The 14,454-nt window shown below is 43.2% G+C and overlaps 1 protein-coding gene across 1 annotated transcript in view; it reads left to right on the forward strand.

The window, feature by feature from the left end:
* Positions 1-4,477, forward strand: part of LOC119360506 (disease resistance protein RGA2-like) — a 15,257-nt gene extending 10,780 nt beyond the window's left edge. Inside the window, exon 3 of the mRNA XM_037626118.1 lies at positions 3,678-4,477. Coding sequence (XP_037482015.1) covers positions 3,678-4,477 — 800 coding nt within the window. The remainder of the gene's footprint in view (positions 1-3,677) is intronic.
* The last annotated feature ends 9,977 nt before the right edge of the window (positions 4,478-14,454 follow it).

The raw sequence follows: 14,454 nt of genomic DNA on the forward strand, positions 1-14,454 counted from the left end.
GGGCGGGGGCAGTGGCGGGGGCAGCGCGGTGGCTGGATGTGGGCGTCGGGGAGGAGAGAGGAAGAACAGAGAGAGTAACGGGCGGGGGGGGGCTCGGCCATTAGTTAGGTTAGTTAGGTTAGCCTTTGCCGTCCTCTTTTCTTTATCTTTGCCATCTGCTGTGGACGGCAAAGAGGGGGGACTTTAAGTTTTTTCGTTAGTGGGTGCCACCTTCCTCTTTGCCGTCAGCCAGCGGACGACAAAGATTTGTTGCCGTCAGCCAGCGGACGGCAAAGATATGGCCGATGGCAAAGACCTTCTTTGCCGTCTGCCAGTTGTTTGTCGTCCGCTTCTTGGTAGCTGATGACAAAGACCTTCTTTGCCGTTCGCTAGCTGACGTCAAAGAGATGGCAGACGGCAAATTCCCTGATTCCAGTAGTGCCAGGGACAGGGTACACAATGTCTTTGTATGCTTCAATATATAGTGCTTTTTTGAAAAATTCATGCACATAGTCCTCTGGGTGCATGTGAATCTTGCTCATTGCTACTATTGCATGACTGCATGTTACACCTGTCATGTCCCACCTTCTGCAGTCACATGATTTACTAGCTAGGTTCACACAGTACTGATTTTTCCTTACTAGACACTTGCCAAATGTCAGGACCTGCCTTATATGCATCACAAAATTTGGCATACTTCTTATTATCCTCTTGTTTCTCTGAATAGTTGGGTGTGATCATCCACCTGCTGTTCTTTGTTTTTTCCCTAGTCTTCTGCCTTTTGATCATCTGCTTAGTCCTAATTCCTTCAAACATAGTCCTAATTGGTTTGGCCCTTACATCAAGGATCATTTTGTTGAAAACCTCACTAAGGTTGTTCACAACAAGATCAGTTTTGCAATTGTAATTCATTGCAGACCTACACCAAGTCTCCTTTGGAATTTTTTTAAGACACTTCCAGGCATCCTCACACTCTGCTTTAAGCTCTACCATTGCTAATTCATGGCCATGTTTGGTGAATGAGTAGCTAGCATGGTCTACTATCTTCTTTAGTTCTGCTCCTCTGAAACCAGCTGACTGAAAATTTGCATATGTATGCCTGAGGCAGTATCTCTGAGGGAAATCAGGGAACACCTCATTTATAGCCTTAAGAAGACCCTGGTTGTAAATTAATAACCATGGTCATGAATAAAAAGAAATAAAGCTACTAATAACAATATATATCTGAACTACTGGCTAAGATAGGGTGCATACCTTTTGCCTGTCAGAAATAATGGTGTAGGTTCTAAATTTGCTTCCACTTCCAATGCAACATCTTAGCTGGGTTAGGAACCATGTCCAACTCTCTGAATCTTCCTTATCAACCACACCAAAGGCTATGGGGTAGATGTTGTTGTTGCCATCTCTTTCTATGGCTGCAAGAATTTGTTGTCCAGTGGTTAGCTTGATGAAGCAACCATCAAGCCCTGCATCCATACCCAAATTAGCTACCATAAATTTACAACAAGATATTTTGAACAAAATGCAGTTATAGATTTACCTATAAAGGGCTTGCAACCATTAAGAAATCCTTGCTTTGATGCATGCAAGCAGTAGAACATGTACTTAAATCTAGAAGTTGGGGCAGGGTTTTTTGGGTCCTCAAATGTTGTAACTACACACCTGCTACTAGGGTTTGTGTCAAGAACTGCTTGTAGGTAGTCCCTCAGTCTATAGTATCGCTCCTTCTGGTCACCTTGTATAACCTTAATAGCCTTCCTCCTTGCCCTATAGGCCACACTCTTTGATACATCAACTGAAAACTTGACTTTGCTGTTTTTAATAAGTGAATCCACAGGCGCTCTAGGATCTGCTCTAAGAGAAGGCTCAACTGCTTTGGAAATCCACTTAGTAGTAACCTTTGTGTTCTCTGCTGATGTTGGATAAGTGTGCTCCATGTTACACTTCTTAATGCAAAATGTTCTTTCATGAGTTATCCTGGAGGCACACATGTAAAGTTCACATCCATGCTCTCTTTGTGAACACCAAACAATAATTCTTGTTGGAGTGTTCCTGTGGTAGTGAAAAGACCTCAAAGTCCTTATATGAAAATCTCTTAATGCTTCTTTGAACTGGTAAACAATATCAAAACACAAGCTCTTGCACAAGAGTAAATGTGAATTGGGAATTGAGGGGTCAAAATATAGCCTTTCCTTCATCTTTTTCTTACTACTCTTTGTCTTTGGCTTCTTCATGAGGTATGGTAGTTCAACTTCATCTTCTTCTACCTCATCACTTATGCCTGCATCACCAGCAAAACAAAACTCATCTGCTTCAGGAAACCAATCTTCAAAACGTTTTTTCTCTACCTCATTGTGACATCTACTAGTTAGACCAGGATTCTTCACATGTTTCACAATAGCAGTAGTTTGCAATGTTGTATCCTCTTCGGAGGCATACTCTATTTCCATTTGTTGAATAGCTTCAGCACTTCCATCTGAATGAACTGAATCCTCAGAACAAAATTCAGACACTTCAGTGTCTCCTTCAAAGTGGTTCAAATCTGCCTCTCTTTGAATCCTGCTCCTCTCAAGCTGAGCCTTTCTATCATCTATCTGATTCTGAAGCTCAGATTGCTCCACAACCTTTTTTCACACAACAGCTCTCTTGAGTGTTCATGTAATTCTCATTAGCCTGTGTACTAATTCCAGGTTCAACATTTCTCACAACCTTTATGTTCACTAGCTTGACATGATGAAAAAACTGCAACATTTCTTAAACACTAGCTTCATTACCTAAATACTTTACTCTTTCAGATCCAATTTCCTCCACCTTCACATAGTACATGTAATCACTGTCCCCATACCCTTCACTAGCAATGAGTGATTGTAGAGTAAGCAAAGAAATATCTGACTCAAATATACCCTTTTCACAGGGTTTCTTCCTTCTAAATGAAACCATATCTCCCACTTCTGGTCAGCCAAACTGCACAAATACGTGCTCATGAATTGAATTGAAATTGACTGAGCTATACAGTTTACTGACTCCAGTTTACTACACATGTCCAACTAACAGAAACAAACACATCTTACTAATTTGCCAGATTGAAGCAGCTAACCAAAGGCCGAGCAGATGATACTTGCATACTTGCAACCCATTGGCGATGACTGGGAGAGCGATGCCTCCGGCTGCTGCGAGCCGGCCTGCGTCGAGAAACTGGTGCTCCCCAACCAATTATCGACTGAGCCGCTGGCCATCGGTGGAGGCGCGGGCGAGGCAGCAGCGTCCAAACTTGTGTCACCGCCGCCAGCGTCGCCTCTGCCAACGTCGCCGCCGCCCGCGCCGCCACCCTCCGGAATCAACGAGGACATGGCGGCCGCCACCTAGTTCAGAGAGAGGGAGAGGAGGGAGAGAGTGAAGCGAGAGGAGAGGGGAACGGATCAGATCTTGACCCGCACCCGATCGACAGGCGCCATTCCGACAGCGGACGGGCCGTTAACGGCCGTCAACGCGCAGTGGTCGTCAGTTCGCCAGCTTGGCAACTGATTCGCGGGCCCAACCGGTCAGAATCAGGGTTAGCACGGGCGAAGCGAGCGCTTTCGCGACTTGGTAGTTTTTTCCCACGGTTTAGATCAAATTTGGTAGTTTTTCGCACAAAATCATAGAGTGATAGTTTTTCGTCACGTTTCCGTCAATTGTGATAGTTTTTGGTTAAATACTCGGTGCAAACAACAGCACACAAGAAGAGCTGCAGCCGTTGGTCGACACCCTTGAAGACACCATGGCTGGTATGAAGGAGTTCCTTTTCTTCTTGGAGTCGTATCCTCGGGTACTCCGCCAACCTTATGGCACTTATTTGACCTTGGACAATTGCTTGTTTAGTCGGCAAACTGAACTGGAAAGGGTCCTGAATTTCTTGTTGCGTCCCAATGCTATGCCAGAACTGGCTGTACTTCCAATCGTTGGTCCAATAAGAGTAGGGAAGAGCACTCTTGTTGAGAATGTATGTAGGGATGAGAGTGTGCGTGATCGCTCCTCAAGGATCCTCTTCTTTCCAGAAGGCAGTCTCAAGGATGAAGGAGTGATCGACCTGAGAGAAAACAATATTAATGGTCTAGTTAGACATCAGAATTGTGCTTCTAAAAAAAGGTTGCTAATTATTATTGAAATGGCTGAGGACATTATTAACGAGGGAACATGGAGAAGGCTGAAATCTTCCATAACCTGCATGACACCATGCGGTGGAAGTAAAATTATAATCACCAGCCGACCAGATACATTTGTGAATCTGGGAACAACAGAAGCACTACGACTGGACTATCTCCCGCAAGAAGCTTATTGGCATTTTTTCAAGTCACTCATATTCGGAAACACAAACTCATATGAGCAGCCAAAACTGGCCTCAATGGCCATGGAGATCGCTTTGGAACAAAGACAATGTGCCTTTCTTTTTAAAGGAGGGTCACCCCCAGCCTCTGCGGGAAAAGGAGGGTCACCCCCGGCCCCCGATACTAATTAACTATGTTAGAGGTTTTGTTTAGTGGAATTGCATTTTTTTTAGAAGCACCAGTAACTATATGCATACTCATAAGAATTACAGATACACTGATTTGGATCTAAGATCCAACAAAATACAAAGTAACCCATGTGACTGTAAGAATTACAACGAAATCTCTTGGAAACATCTTCTACTCGGTATCCATCTCTGCCAAAAGAAATAGGGAGGTCTTATTGGACGCATTATGTTCGCACACGAACACGTCACCGTGTACCTCCAACGCCGAGGGTGATGCACCACAGCTCACGTCGAAGGAGACCTGCCGGAAGCACGGTACGCAAGACAATCCGGCGGGCGCTTTTGATGACCCAAAATCCCACACACCCGGGAGGGACCCCGTCAGGGCACGCGGCGGCTATGGGCTGCCCTAGGTCGACCTGATCGCCCCTAGCGCCTCGAGGTTCGCCGCCCTGCAACAAGAAGAACAGACGAAGAACGAGGAAGAAGAAGAACAAGGGAGAGAGATAAAGGTAAAGGTAAAAGATGATAGATTAATAGATCAATTGTGTGTTGTTATTCAATCGGCCGTCACCCGTTACATATATATGAGGCGGATGGACTTTCCGTACAAGAAAAGGACTCAAATCTCGTCAAAAACATTAAAAGATAACCTAACTCGGACTACGAGGCCCGGAACTTCCGGTCAGCCCGGAACTTCCGGGCTAAAATTACATCAAGTAGCCCTCTTGTATAGCTCCTGCAGGTCGCACATGGCCTTGGATCGCGATGGTCCAAAGAGCAAAGTTGTAGATCTTGCAATGGAGAAAAACTCTTCAGTTAATCACTTTTTCATCCGAGGTCATCTTGATATTGAATTCTGGCCCGTAAATCTGCAAACAATGTTGAAGTTCTAGCTTTCGGGGCGAACCGTGTGCGAACTTTCTGTTGAGCCCGGAACCTCCCCGGAAGTTTTGTCCGGAACTTCCGGGCTAAAATTTTGCAGCACACTGTTTTGGCTCTAACTTTTTCATATGAACTCTGATGGATACGTTCTTTATATCAAAATCGATCGTTTCAACGAGACGACGACAATCTGTGTAGGAACTTTTCCCATAGGAGGTCGTCCTGAAGGCCTAATTGGCCGAACAATACTCTGAATACAAAATCATAATATTTTGAGCATAGTTTCGGCCCTTGGATGAGGTCGGATAGCGATAACCCAAACTTCAAAGATGTTCATATCGATAATATGAAACTTTTTCATGTAGATCACTTCTCTATTTGAGGCCATCTTAATCAAGTTCTTAACCGCACCAAAATCTGGTGTCAACACATGCCGCCCTGTTTTTCGGGCAAACTTGCGTGCCGAAAAATAATTTGCAATGTATTTGTTCTAAGGACGATGTCAACACTCCATCGGCCATTTATTTTTCTCGGGACAATAATTATGTATCGGCCATGTTTATGCTAAGGGCGATAGTTATATATCGGATGTTTGCATATCTAGGCTTCTTGCCACACACTTGGGTGATACTTCTTTAAATATTTGCCATTGAGAGCTCGAGGTAAAAATGTGCCTTGTACGGATTTCACCAAATATGAATTTCTGGGAACAACTCTTGTAATCTTAAAAGTGAAGGAAATATGCCCTAGAGGCAATAATAAAGTTATTATTTATTTCTTTATTTCATGATAAATGTTTATTATTCATGCTAGAATTGTATTAACCGGAAACATGATACATATGTGAATACATAGACAAACATATAGTCACTAGTATGCCTCTACTTGACTAGCTCATTAATCAAAGATGGTTATGTTTCCTAACCATAGACATGTGTTGTCATTTGATTAATGGGATCACATCATTAGGAGAATGATGTGATTGACATGACCCATTCCGTTAGCCTAGCACTTGATCGTTTAGTATGTTGCTATTGCTTTCTTCATGACTTATACATGTTCCTGTAACTATGAGATTATGCAACTCCCGTTTAGCGGAGGAACACCTTGGGTGCTACCAAACGTCACAATATAACTGGGTGATTATAAGGAGTACTACAGGTGTCTCCAAAGGTACATGTTGAGTTGGCGTATTTCGAGATTAGGTTTTGTCACTCCGATTGTCGGAGAGATATCTCTGGGCCCTCTCGGTAATGCACATCACTATAAGCCTTGCAAGCAATGTAGCTAATGAGTTAGTTACGGAATGATGCATTACGTAACGAGTAAAGAGACTTGCTGGTAACGAGATTGAACTAGGTATTGGATACCGACGATCGAATCTCGGGCAAGTAACATACGATGATAAAGGGAACAACGTATGTTGTTATGCGGTTTGACCGATAAAGATCTTCGTAGAATATGTAGGAGCCAATATGAGCATCCAGGTTCCGCTATTGGTTATTGACCAAGAATAGTTCTAGGTCATGTCTACATAGTTCTCGAACCCGTAGGGTCCGCACGCTTAAGGTTTCGATGACAGTTATATTATGAGTTTATGAGTTTTGATGTACCGAAGGAGTTCGGAGTCCCGGATGAGATCGGGGACATGACGAGGAGTCTCGAAATGGTTGAGACGTAAAGATCGATATATTGGACGACTATATTCGGAGTTCGGAAAGGTTCCGAGTGATTCGGGTATTTTTCGGAGTACTGAAGAGTTACGGGAATTCGCCGGGGAGTATATGGGCCTTATTGGGCCATACGGGAATAGAGGAGAGAGGCCAAAAGGAAGGAGGCCTGTGCCCCCCCCCCTGGTCCGAATTGGACAAGGGGCGCAGCCCCCCTTTCCTTCTTCCTCTCCCCCTCTTTCCCCTTCTCCTACTCCAACAAGGGAGGTGGAATCCTACTAGGACTAGGGAGTCCTAGTAGGACTCCACACTTGGCGCGCCCCCTCCTAGGGCCGGCCTCCTCCCCCCTTGCTCCTTTATATACGGGGGCAGGGGGACACCCCATGACACACAAGTTGATCTACGGATCGTTCCTTAGCCGTGTGCGGTGCCCCCCTCCACCATATTCCACCTGGTCATATCGTCGCGGAGTTTAGGCGAAGCCCTGCGCCGGTAGAGCATCATCATCATCACCACGCCGTCGTGCTGACGGAACTCATCCCCGACACTTTGCTGGATCGGAGTCCGGGGATCGTCATCGAGCTGAACGTGTGCTGAACTCGGAGGTGCCGTACGTTCGGTACTTGGATCGGTCGGATCGTGAAGACGTACGACTACATCAACCGCGTTGTCATAACACTTCCGCTTACGGTCTATGAGGGTACGTGGACTACACTCTCCCCTCTCGTTGCTATGCCATCACCATGATCTTGCGTGTGCGTAGGAAAATTTTTGAATTTACTATGTTCCCCAACAGTGGCATCCGAGCCTGGTTTTATGCGTAGATGTCATATGCACGAGTAGAACACAAGTGAGTTGTGGGCGATACAAGTCATACTGCTTACCAGCATGTCATACTTTGGTTCGGCGGTATTGTGAGATGAAGCGGCCCGGACCGACATTACGCGTACGCTTACGCGAGACTGGTTTCACCGTTGCGAGCACTCGTGCTTAAAGGTGATTGGCGGGTGTCTGTCTCTCTCACTTTAGCTGAATCGAGTGTGGCTACGCCCGGTCCTTGCGAAGGTTAAAACAGCACCAACTTGACAAACTATCGTTGTGGTTTTTGATGCGTAGGTAAGAACGGTTCTTGCTAAGCCCGTAGCAGCCACGTAAAACTTGCAACAACAAAGTAGAGGGCGTCTAACTTGTTTTTGTAGGGCATGTTGTGATGTGATATGGTCAAGACGTGATGAGATATAAGTTGTTGTATGAGATGATCATGTTTTGTCGGCAACTGGCAGAAGCCCTATGGTTGTCTCTTTGTTGCATAAGATGCAAGTGCCAAATAATTGCTTTACTTTATCGCTATGCGATAGCAATAGTTGCAAGAGCAATAGTTGGCGAGACGACCATGTGACGACACATTGATATAGATCAAGATGATGAAGATCATGGTGTCGTGCCGGTAACGATAGAGATCATGACAGTACTTTGGAGATGGAGATCAAAGGCACAAGATGATCATGGACATATCATGTCACATATTTTGATTGCATATGATGTTTATCTGTTATACATCTTATTCTGTTTTGTTTGACGGTAGCATTATAAGATGATCTCTCACTAATTATCAAGAAGTGTTCTCCCTGAGTATGCACCGTTGCGAAAGTTCTTCGTGCTGAGACACCACGTGATGATCGGGTGTGATAGGCTCTACGTTCAAATACAACGGGTGCAAAACAGTTGCACACGCGGAATACTCAGGTTAAACTTGACGAGCCTAGCATATACAGATATGGCCTCGGAACACGAAGACCGAAAGGTCGAGCGTGAATCATATAGTATATATGATCAACATAGTGATGTTCACCGTTGAAACTACTCCATCTCACGTGATGATCGGACATGGTGTAGTTGATATGGATCACGTAATCACTTAGAGGATTAGAGGGATGTCTATCTAAGTGGGAGTTCTTTAGTAATATGATTAATTGAACTTAAATTTATCATGAACTTAGTCCAGGTAGTATTTTGCAAATTATGTTGTAGATCAATAGCTTGCGTTGTTGCTTTCATATGTTTATTCTGATATGTTCCTAGAGAAAATTGTGTTGAAAGATGTTAGTAGCAATGATGCGGATTGGATCCGTGATCTGAGGTTTATCCTCATTGCTGCATAGAAGAATTATGTCCTTGATGCACCGCTAGGTGACAAACCTATTGCAGGAGCGGATGCAGACGTTATGAACGTTTGACTAGCTCAATATGATGACTACTTAATAGTTTAGTGCACCATGCTTAACAGCTTAGAATCAGGACTTCAAAAGACGTTTTGAACGTCATGGGCCATATGAGATGTTCCACGAGTTGAAGTTAATATTTCAAGCAAATACCCGAGTTGAGAGATATGAAGTCTCCAACAAGTTCTATAGCTAAAAGATGGAGGAGAATTGCTCAACTAGTGAGCATGTGCTCAGATTGTCTGGGTACTTCAATCGCTTGAATCAAGTGGGAGTTAATCTTCCAGATAAGATAGTGATTGACAGAATTCTCTAGTCACCATCACTAAGTTACTAGAACTTCGTGTTGAACTATAGTATGCAAGGGATGACAAAAACCGATTCTCGAGCTCTTCGTGATGTTGAAATTGACGAAGGTAGAAATCAAGAGAGAGCATCAAGTGTTGATGATTGACAAGACCGCTAGTTTCAAGAGAAGGGCAAAGGGAAAGAAAGGGAACTTCAAGTGGAAAGACAAGCAAGTTGTCACTCCTGCGAAGAAGCCCAAAGCTGGACCATAGCCTGAAACTGAGTGCTTACACTTCAAAGGAAATAGTCACTGGAAGCGGAAATGCCCTAAATATTTGGTGGATAAGAAGGATGGCAAAGTGAACAAGGGTATATTTGATATACAGGTTATTGATATGTGCCTTACTAGTGTTTATAGTAACCCCTGAGTATTTGATACTTGTTCGGTTGCTAAGATTAGTAACTCGAAACAGGAGTTACATAATAAAGAGAGACTAGTTGAGGGGAAGTGACGATGAGTGTTGGAAATAGTTCCAAGATTGATATGATCATCATCACACACTCCCTATATTTTCGAGATTAGTGTTAAACCTAAATAAATGTTATTTAGCGTTTGCGTTGAGCATGAATATGATTTGATCATGTTTATTGCGATACGGTTATTCATTTAAAGTTAGAGAATAATTGATATTCTGTTTACAAGAATAAGACCTTCGATGGTTATACACCCAATGAAAATAGTTTGTTGGATCTCGATCATAGTGATACACATATTCATAATATTGATGCCAAAAGATGCAAAGTTAATAATGATAGTGCAACTTATTTGTGGCACTGCCGTTTGGGTCATATCGGTGTAAAGAGCATGAAGAAACTCCATAAAGATGGATTTTCGGAATCACTTGGTTATGAATCATTTGATGCTTGCGAACCGTGCCTTTTGGGCAAGATGACTAAAACTCCGTTCTCCGGAACAATGGAACAAGCTACTGACTTATTGGAAATAATACATACCGATGTATGCGATCCAATGAGTGTTGATGCTCGTGGCAAGTATCGTTATTTTCTGACCTTCACAAGATGATTTGAGCAGATATGGGTATATCTACTTGATGAAACATAAGTCTGAAATAGTTGAAAGGTTCAAAGAATTTCAGAGTGAAGTGGAAAAATCATCGTAACAAGAAAATAAAGTTTCTGCGATCTGATCGCGGAGACGAATATTTGAGTTACGAGTTTGGTCTTCAATTAAAACAATGTGGAATAGTTTCATAGCTCACGCCACCTGGAACACCACAACGTTATGGTGTGTCCGAACGTCGTAACCGCACTTTATTGGATATGGTGCAATCTATGATGTCTCTTACTGATTTACCATTATCATTTTGGGGTTATGCATTAGAGACAGCTGCATTCACGTTAAAAGGGCACCATCTAAATCCATTGAGACGACATCGTATGAACTATGGTTTAGAAGTAAACCTAAGCTGTCGTTTCTTAAAGTTTGGAGTTGCGATGCTTATAGGAAAAAGGTTTTCAACCTGATAAGCTCGAACCCAAATCGGAGAAGTGCGTCTTCATAGAATACCCAAAGGAAACTGTTGGGTACTCCTTCTATCACAAATCCAAAGGCAAAACATTCATTGCTAAGAATGGATCCTTTCTAGAGAAGGAGTTTCTCTCGAAAGAAGTGAGTGGGAGGAAAGTAGAACTTGATGAGGTAACTGTACCTGCTCCCTCATTTGAATGTAGTTCATCACAGAAATATGTTCCTGTGACTACTACACCAATTAGTGAGGAAGTTAATGATGATGATCATGAAACTTCAGATTAAGTTACTACAGAACCTCGTAGGTCTTCCAGAGTAAGATCCGCACCAGAGTGGTACGGTAATCCTGTTCTGGAAGTTATGTTACTAGACCATGACGAACCTACGAACTATGAAGAAACGATGGTGAGCCCAGATTCTGTAAAATGGCTTGAGGCCATGAGATCTGAGATAAGATCCATGTATGAAAACAAAGTATGGACTTTGATTGACTTGCCCAAAGATCGGCGAGACATTGAGATTAAATGGATCTTCAAGAGGAAGACGGACGCTGATAGTGTTACTATCTACAAAGCTAGAATTGTCGCAAAAGGTTTTCGACAAGTTCAAGGTGTTGACTACGATGAGAGTTTTTCACTCGTATCTATGCTTAAGTCTGTCTGAATCATGATAGCCATTACCACATTTTATGAAATCTGGCAAATGGATGTCAAAAGTGCATACCTTAATGGATTTATTAAAGAAGAGTTGTATATGATGCAACCAGAGAGTGTTTGTCAATCCTAAAGATGCTAACAAAGTGTGCAAGCTCCAGCAATCCATCAATGGACTGGTGCAAGCATCTCGGAGTTGGAATATACGCTTTGATGAGTTGATCAAAGCATATGGTTTTATACAGACTTTTGGAAAGACCTGTATTTACAAGAAAGTGAGTGGGAGCACTACAGCATTTCTGATAAGTATATGTGAATGACATATTATTAATTGGAAATGATGTAGAATTTTCTGGAAAGCATAAAGGAGTGTTTGAAAGGAGTTTTTCAAAGAAAGACCTCGGTGAAGCTACTTACACATTGAGCATCAAGATCTATATAGATAGATCAAGACGCTTGATAAGTTTTTCAATGAGTACATACCTTGTTAAATTTTTTGAAGTAGTTCAAAATGGAACAGTCAAAGAAAGAGTTCTTGCCTGTGTTGCAAGGTGTGAAGTTGAGTAAGACTCAAAACCTGACTATGGCAGAAAATAGAAAGAGAATGAAAAGTCATTCCCTATGCCTCAGTCATAGGTTCTATAAAGTATGCTATGCTGTGAACCAGACCTATTGTATACCTTGCTCTGTGTTCGGCAAAGGAATACAATTTTGATCTAATAGTAGATCACTGGACAGCGGTCAAGAATATCCTTAGTGAGGACCAAGGAAATACTTCTCGATTATGGAGGTGATAAAAGAGCCCGTCGTAAAAGGTTACATCGGTGCAAGCTTTTACACCGATCCAGATGACCCTAAGTCTCAATCTGGATACATATTGAAAGTGGGAGCAATTAGCTAGAGTAGCTCCGTGCAGAGCATTGTGGACATAGAATATTTGCGATATACATACGGCTCTGAATATGACAGACCCGTTGACTAAGCTTCTCTCACGAGCAAAACATGATCATATCTTAGTACTCTTTTGGGTGTTAATCACATAGCGATGTGAACTAGATTATTGACTCTAGTAAACCCTTTGGGTGTTGATCACATGATGATGTGAACTATGGGTATTAATCACATGTAGATGTGAATATTGGTGTTAAATCACATAGCGATGTGAACTAGATTATTGACTCTAGTGCAAGTGGGAGACTGAAGGAAATATGCCCTAGAGGCAATAATAAAGTTATTATTTATTTCCTTATTTCATGATAAATGTTTATTATTCATGCTAGAATTGTATTAACCGGAAACATGATACATGTGTGAATACATAGACAAACATATAGTCACTAGTATGCCTCTACTTGACTAGCTCATTAATCAAAGATGGTTATGTTTCCTAACCATAGACATGTGTTGTCATTTGATTAATGGGATCACATCATTAGGAGAATGATGTGATTGACATGACCCATTCCGTTAGCCTAGCACTTGATCGTTTAGTATGTTGCTATTGCTTTCTTCATGACTTATACATGTTCCTGTAACTATGAGATTATGCAACTCCCGTTTAGCGGAGGAACACTTTGGGTGCTACCAAACGTCACAACGTAACTGGGTGATTATAAGGAGTACTACAGGTGTCTCCGAAGGTACATGTTGAGTTGGCGTATTTCGAGATTAGGTTTTGTCACTCTGATTGTCGGAGAGGTATCTCTGGGCCCTCTCGGTAATGCACATCACTATAAGCCTTGCAAGCAATGTAGCTAATGAGTTAGTTACGGAATGATGCATTACGTAACGAGTAAAGAGACTTGCCGGTAATGAGATTGAACTAGGTATTGGATACCGATGATCGAATCTCGGGCAAGTAACATACCGATGACAAAGGGAACAACGTATGTTGTTATGCGGTTTGACCGATAAAGATCTTCGTAGAATATGTAGGAGCCAATATGAGCATCCAGGTTCCGCTATTGGTTATTGACCAAGAATAGTTCTAGGTCATGTCTACATAGTTCTCAAACCCGTAGGGTCCGCACGCTTAAGGTTTCGATGACAGTTATATTATGAGTTTATGAGTTTTGATGTACCGAAGGAGTTTGGAGTCCCGGATGAGATCGGGGACATGACGAGGAGTCTCGAAATGGTCGAGACGTAAAGATCGATATATTGGACGACTATATTCGGAGTTCGGAAAGGTTCCGAGTGATTCGGGTATTTTTCGGAGTACCGGAGAGTTACAGGAATTCGCCGGGGAGTATATGGACCTTATTGGGCCATACGGGAATAGAGGAGAGAGGCAAAAAGGAAGGAGGCCTGCGCCCCCCCCTCTGGTCCAAATTGGAAAGGGGCGCACCCCCCCTTTCCTTCTTCCTCTCCTCCTCTTTCCCCTTCTCCTACTCTAACAAGGGAGGTGAAATCCTACTAGGACTAGGGAGTCCTAGTAGGACTCCACACTTGGCGCGCCCCCTCCTAGGGCCGGCCTCCTCCCCCCTTGCTCCTTTATATACGGGGGCAGGGGGCACCCCGTGACACACAAGTTGATCTACAGATCGTTCCTTAGCCATGTGCGGTGCCCCCCTCCACCATATTCCACCTCGGTCATATCGTCGCGGAGTTTAGGCGAAGCCCTGCGCCGGTAGAGCATCATCATCGTCACCACGCCGTCGTGCTGATGGAACTCATCCCCGACACTTTACTGGATCGAAGTCCGGGGATCGTC

The sequence above is a fragment of the Triticum dicoccoides genome, chromosome 2B (assembly GCF_002162155.2).
Source record: "Triticum dicoccoides isolate Atlit2015 ecotype Zavitan chromosome 2B, WEW_v2.0, whole genome shotgun sequence".
Taxonomy (NCBI): domain Eukaryota; kingdom Viridiplantae; phylum Streptophyta; class Magnoliopsida; order Poales; family Poaceae; genus Triticum; species Triticum dicoccoides.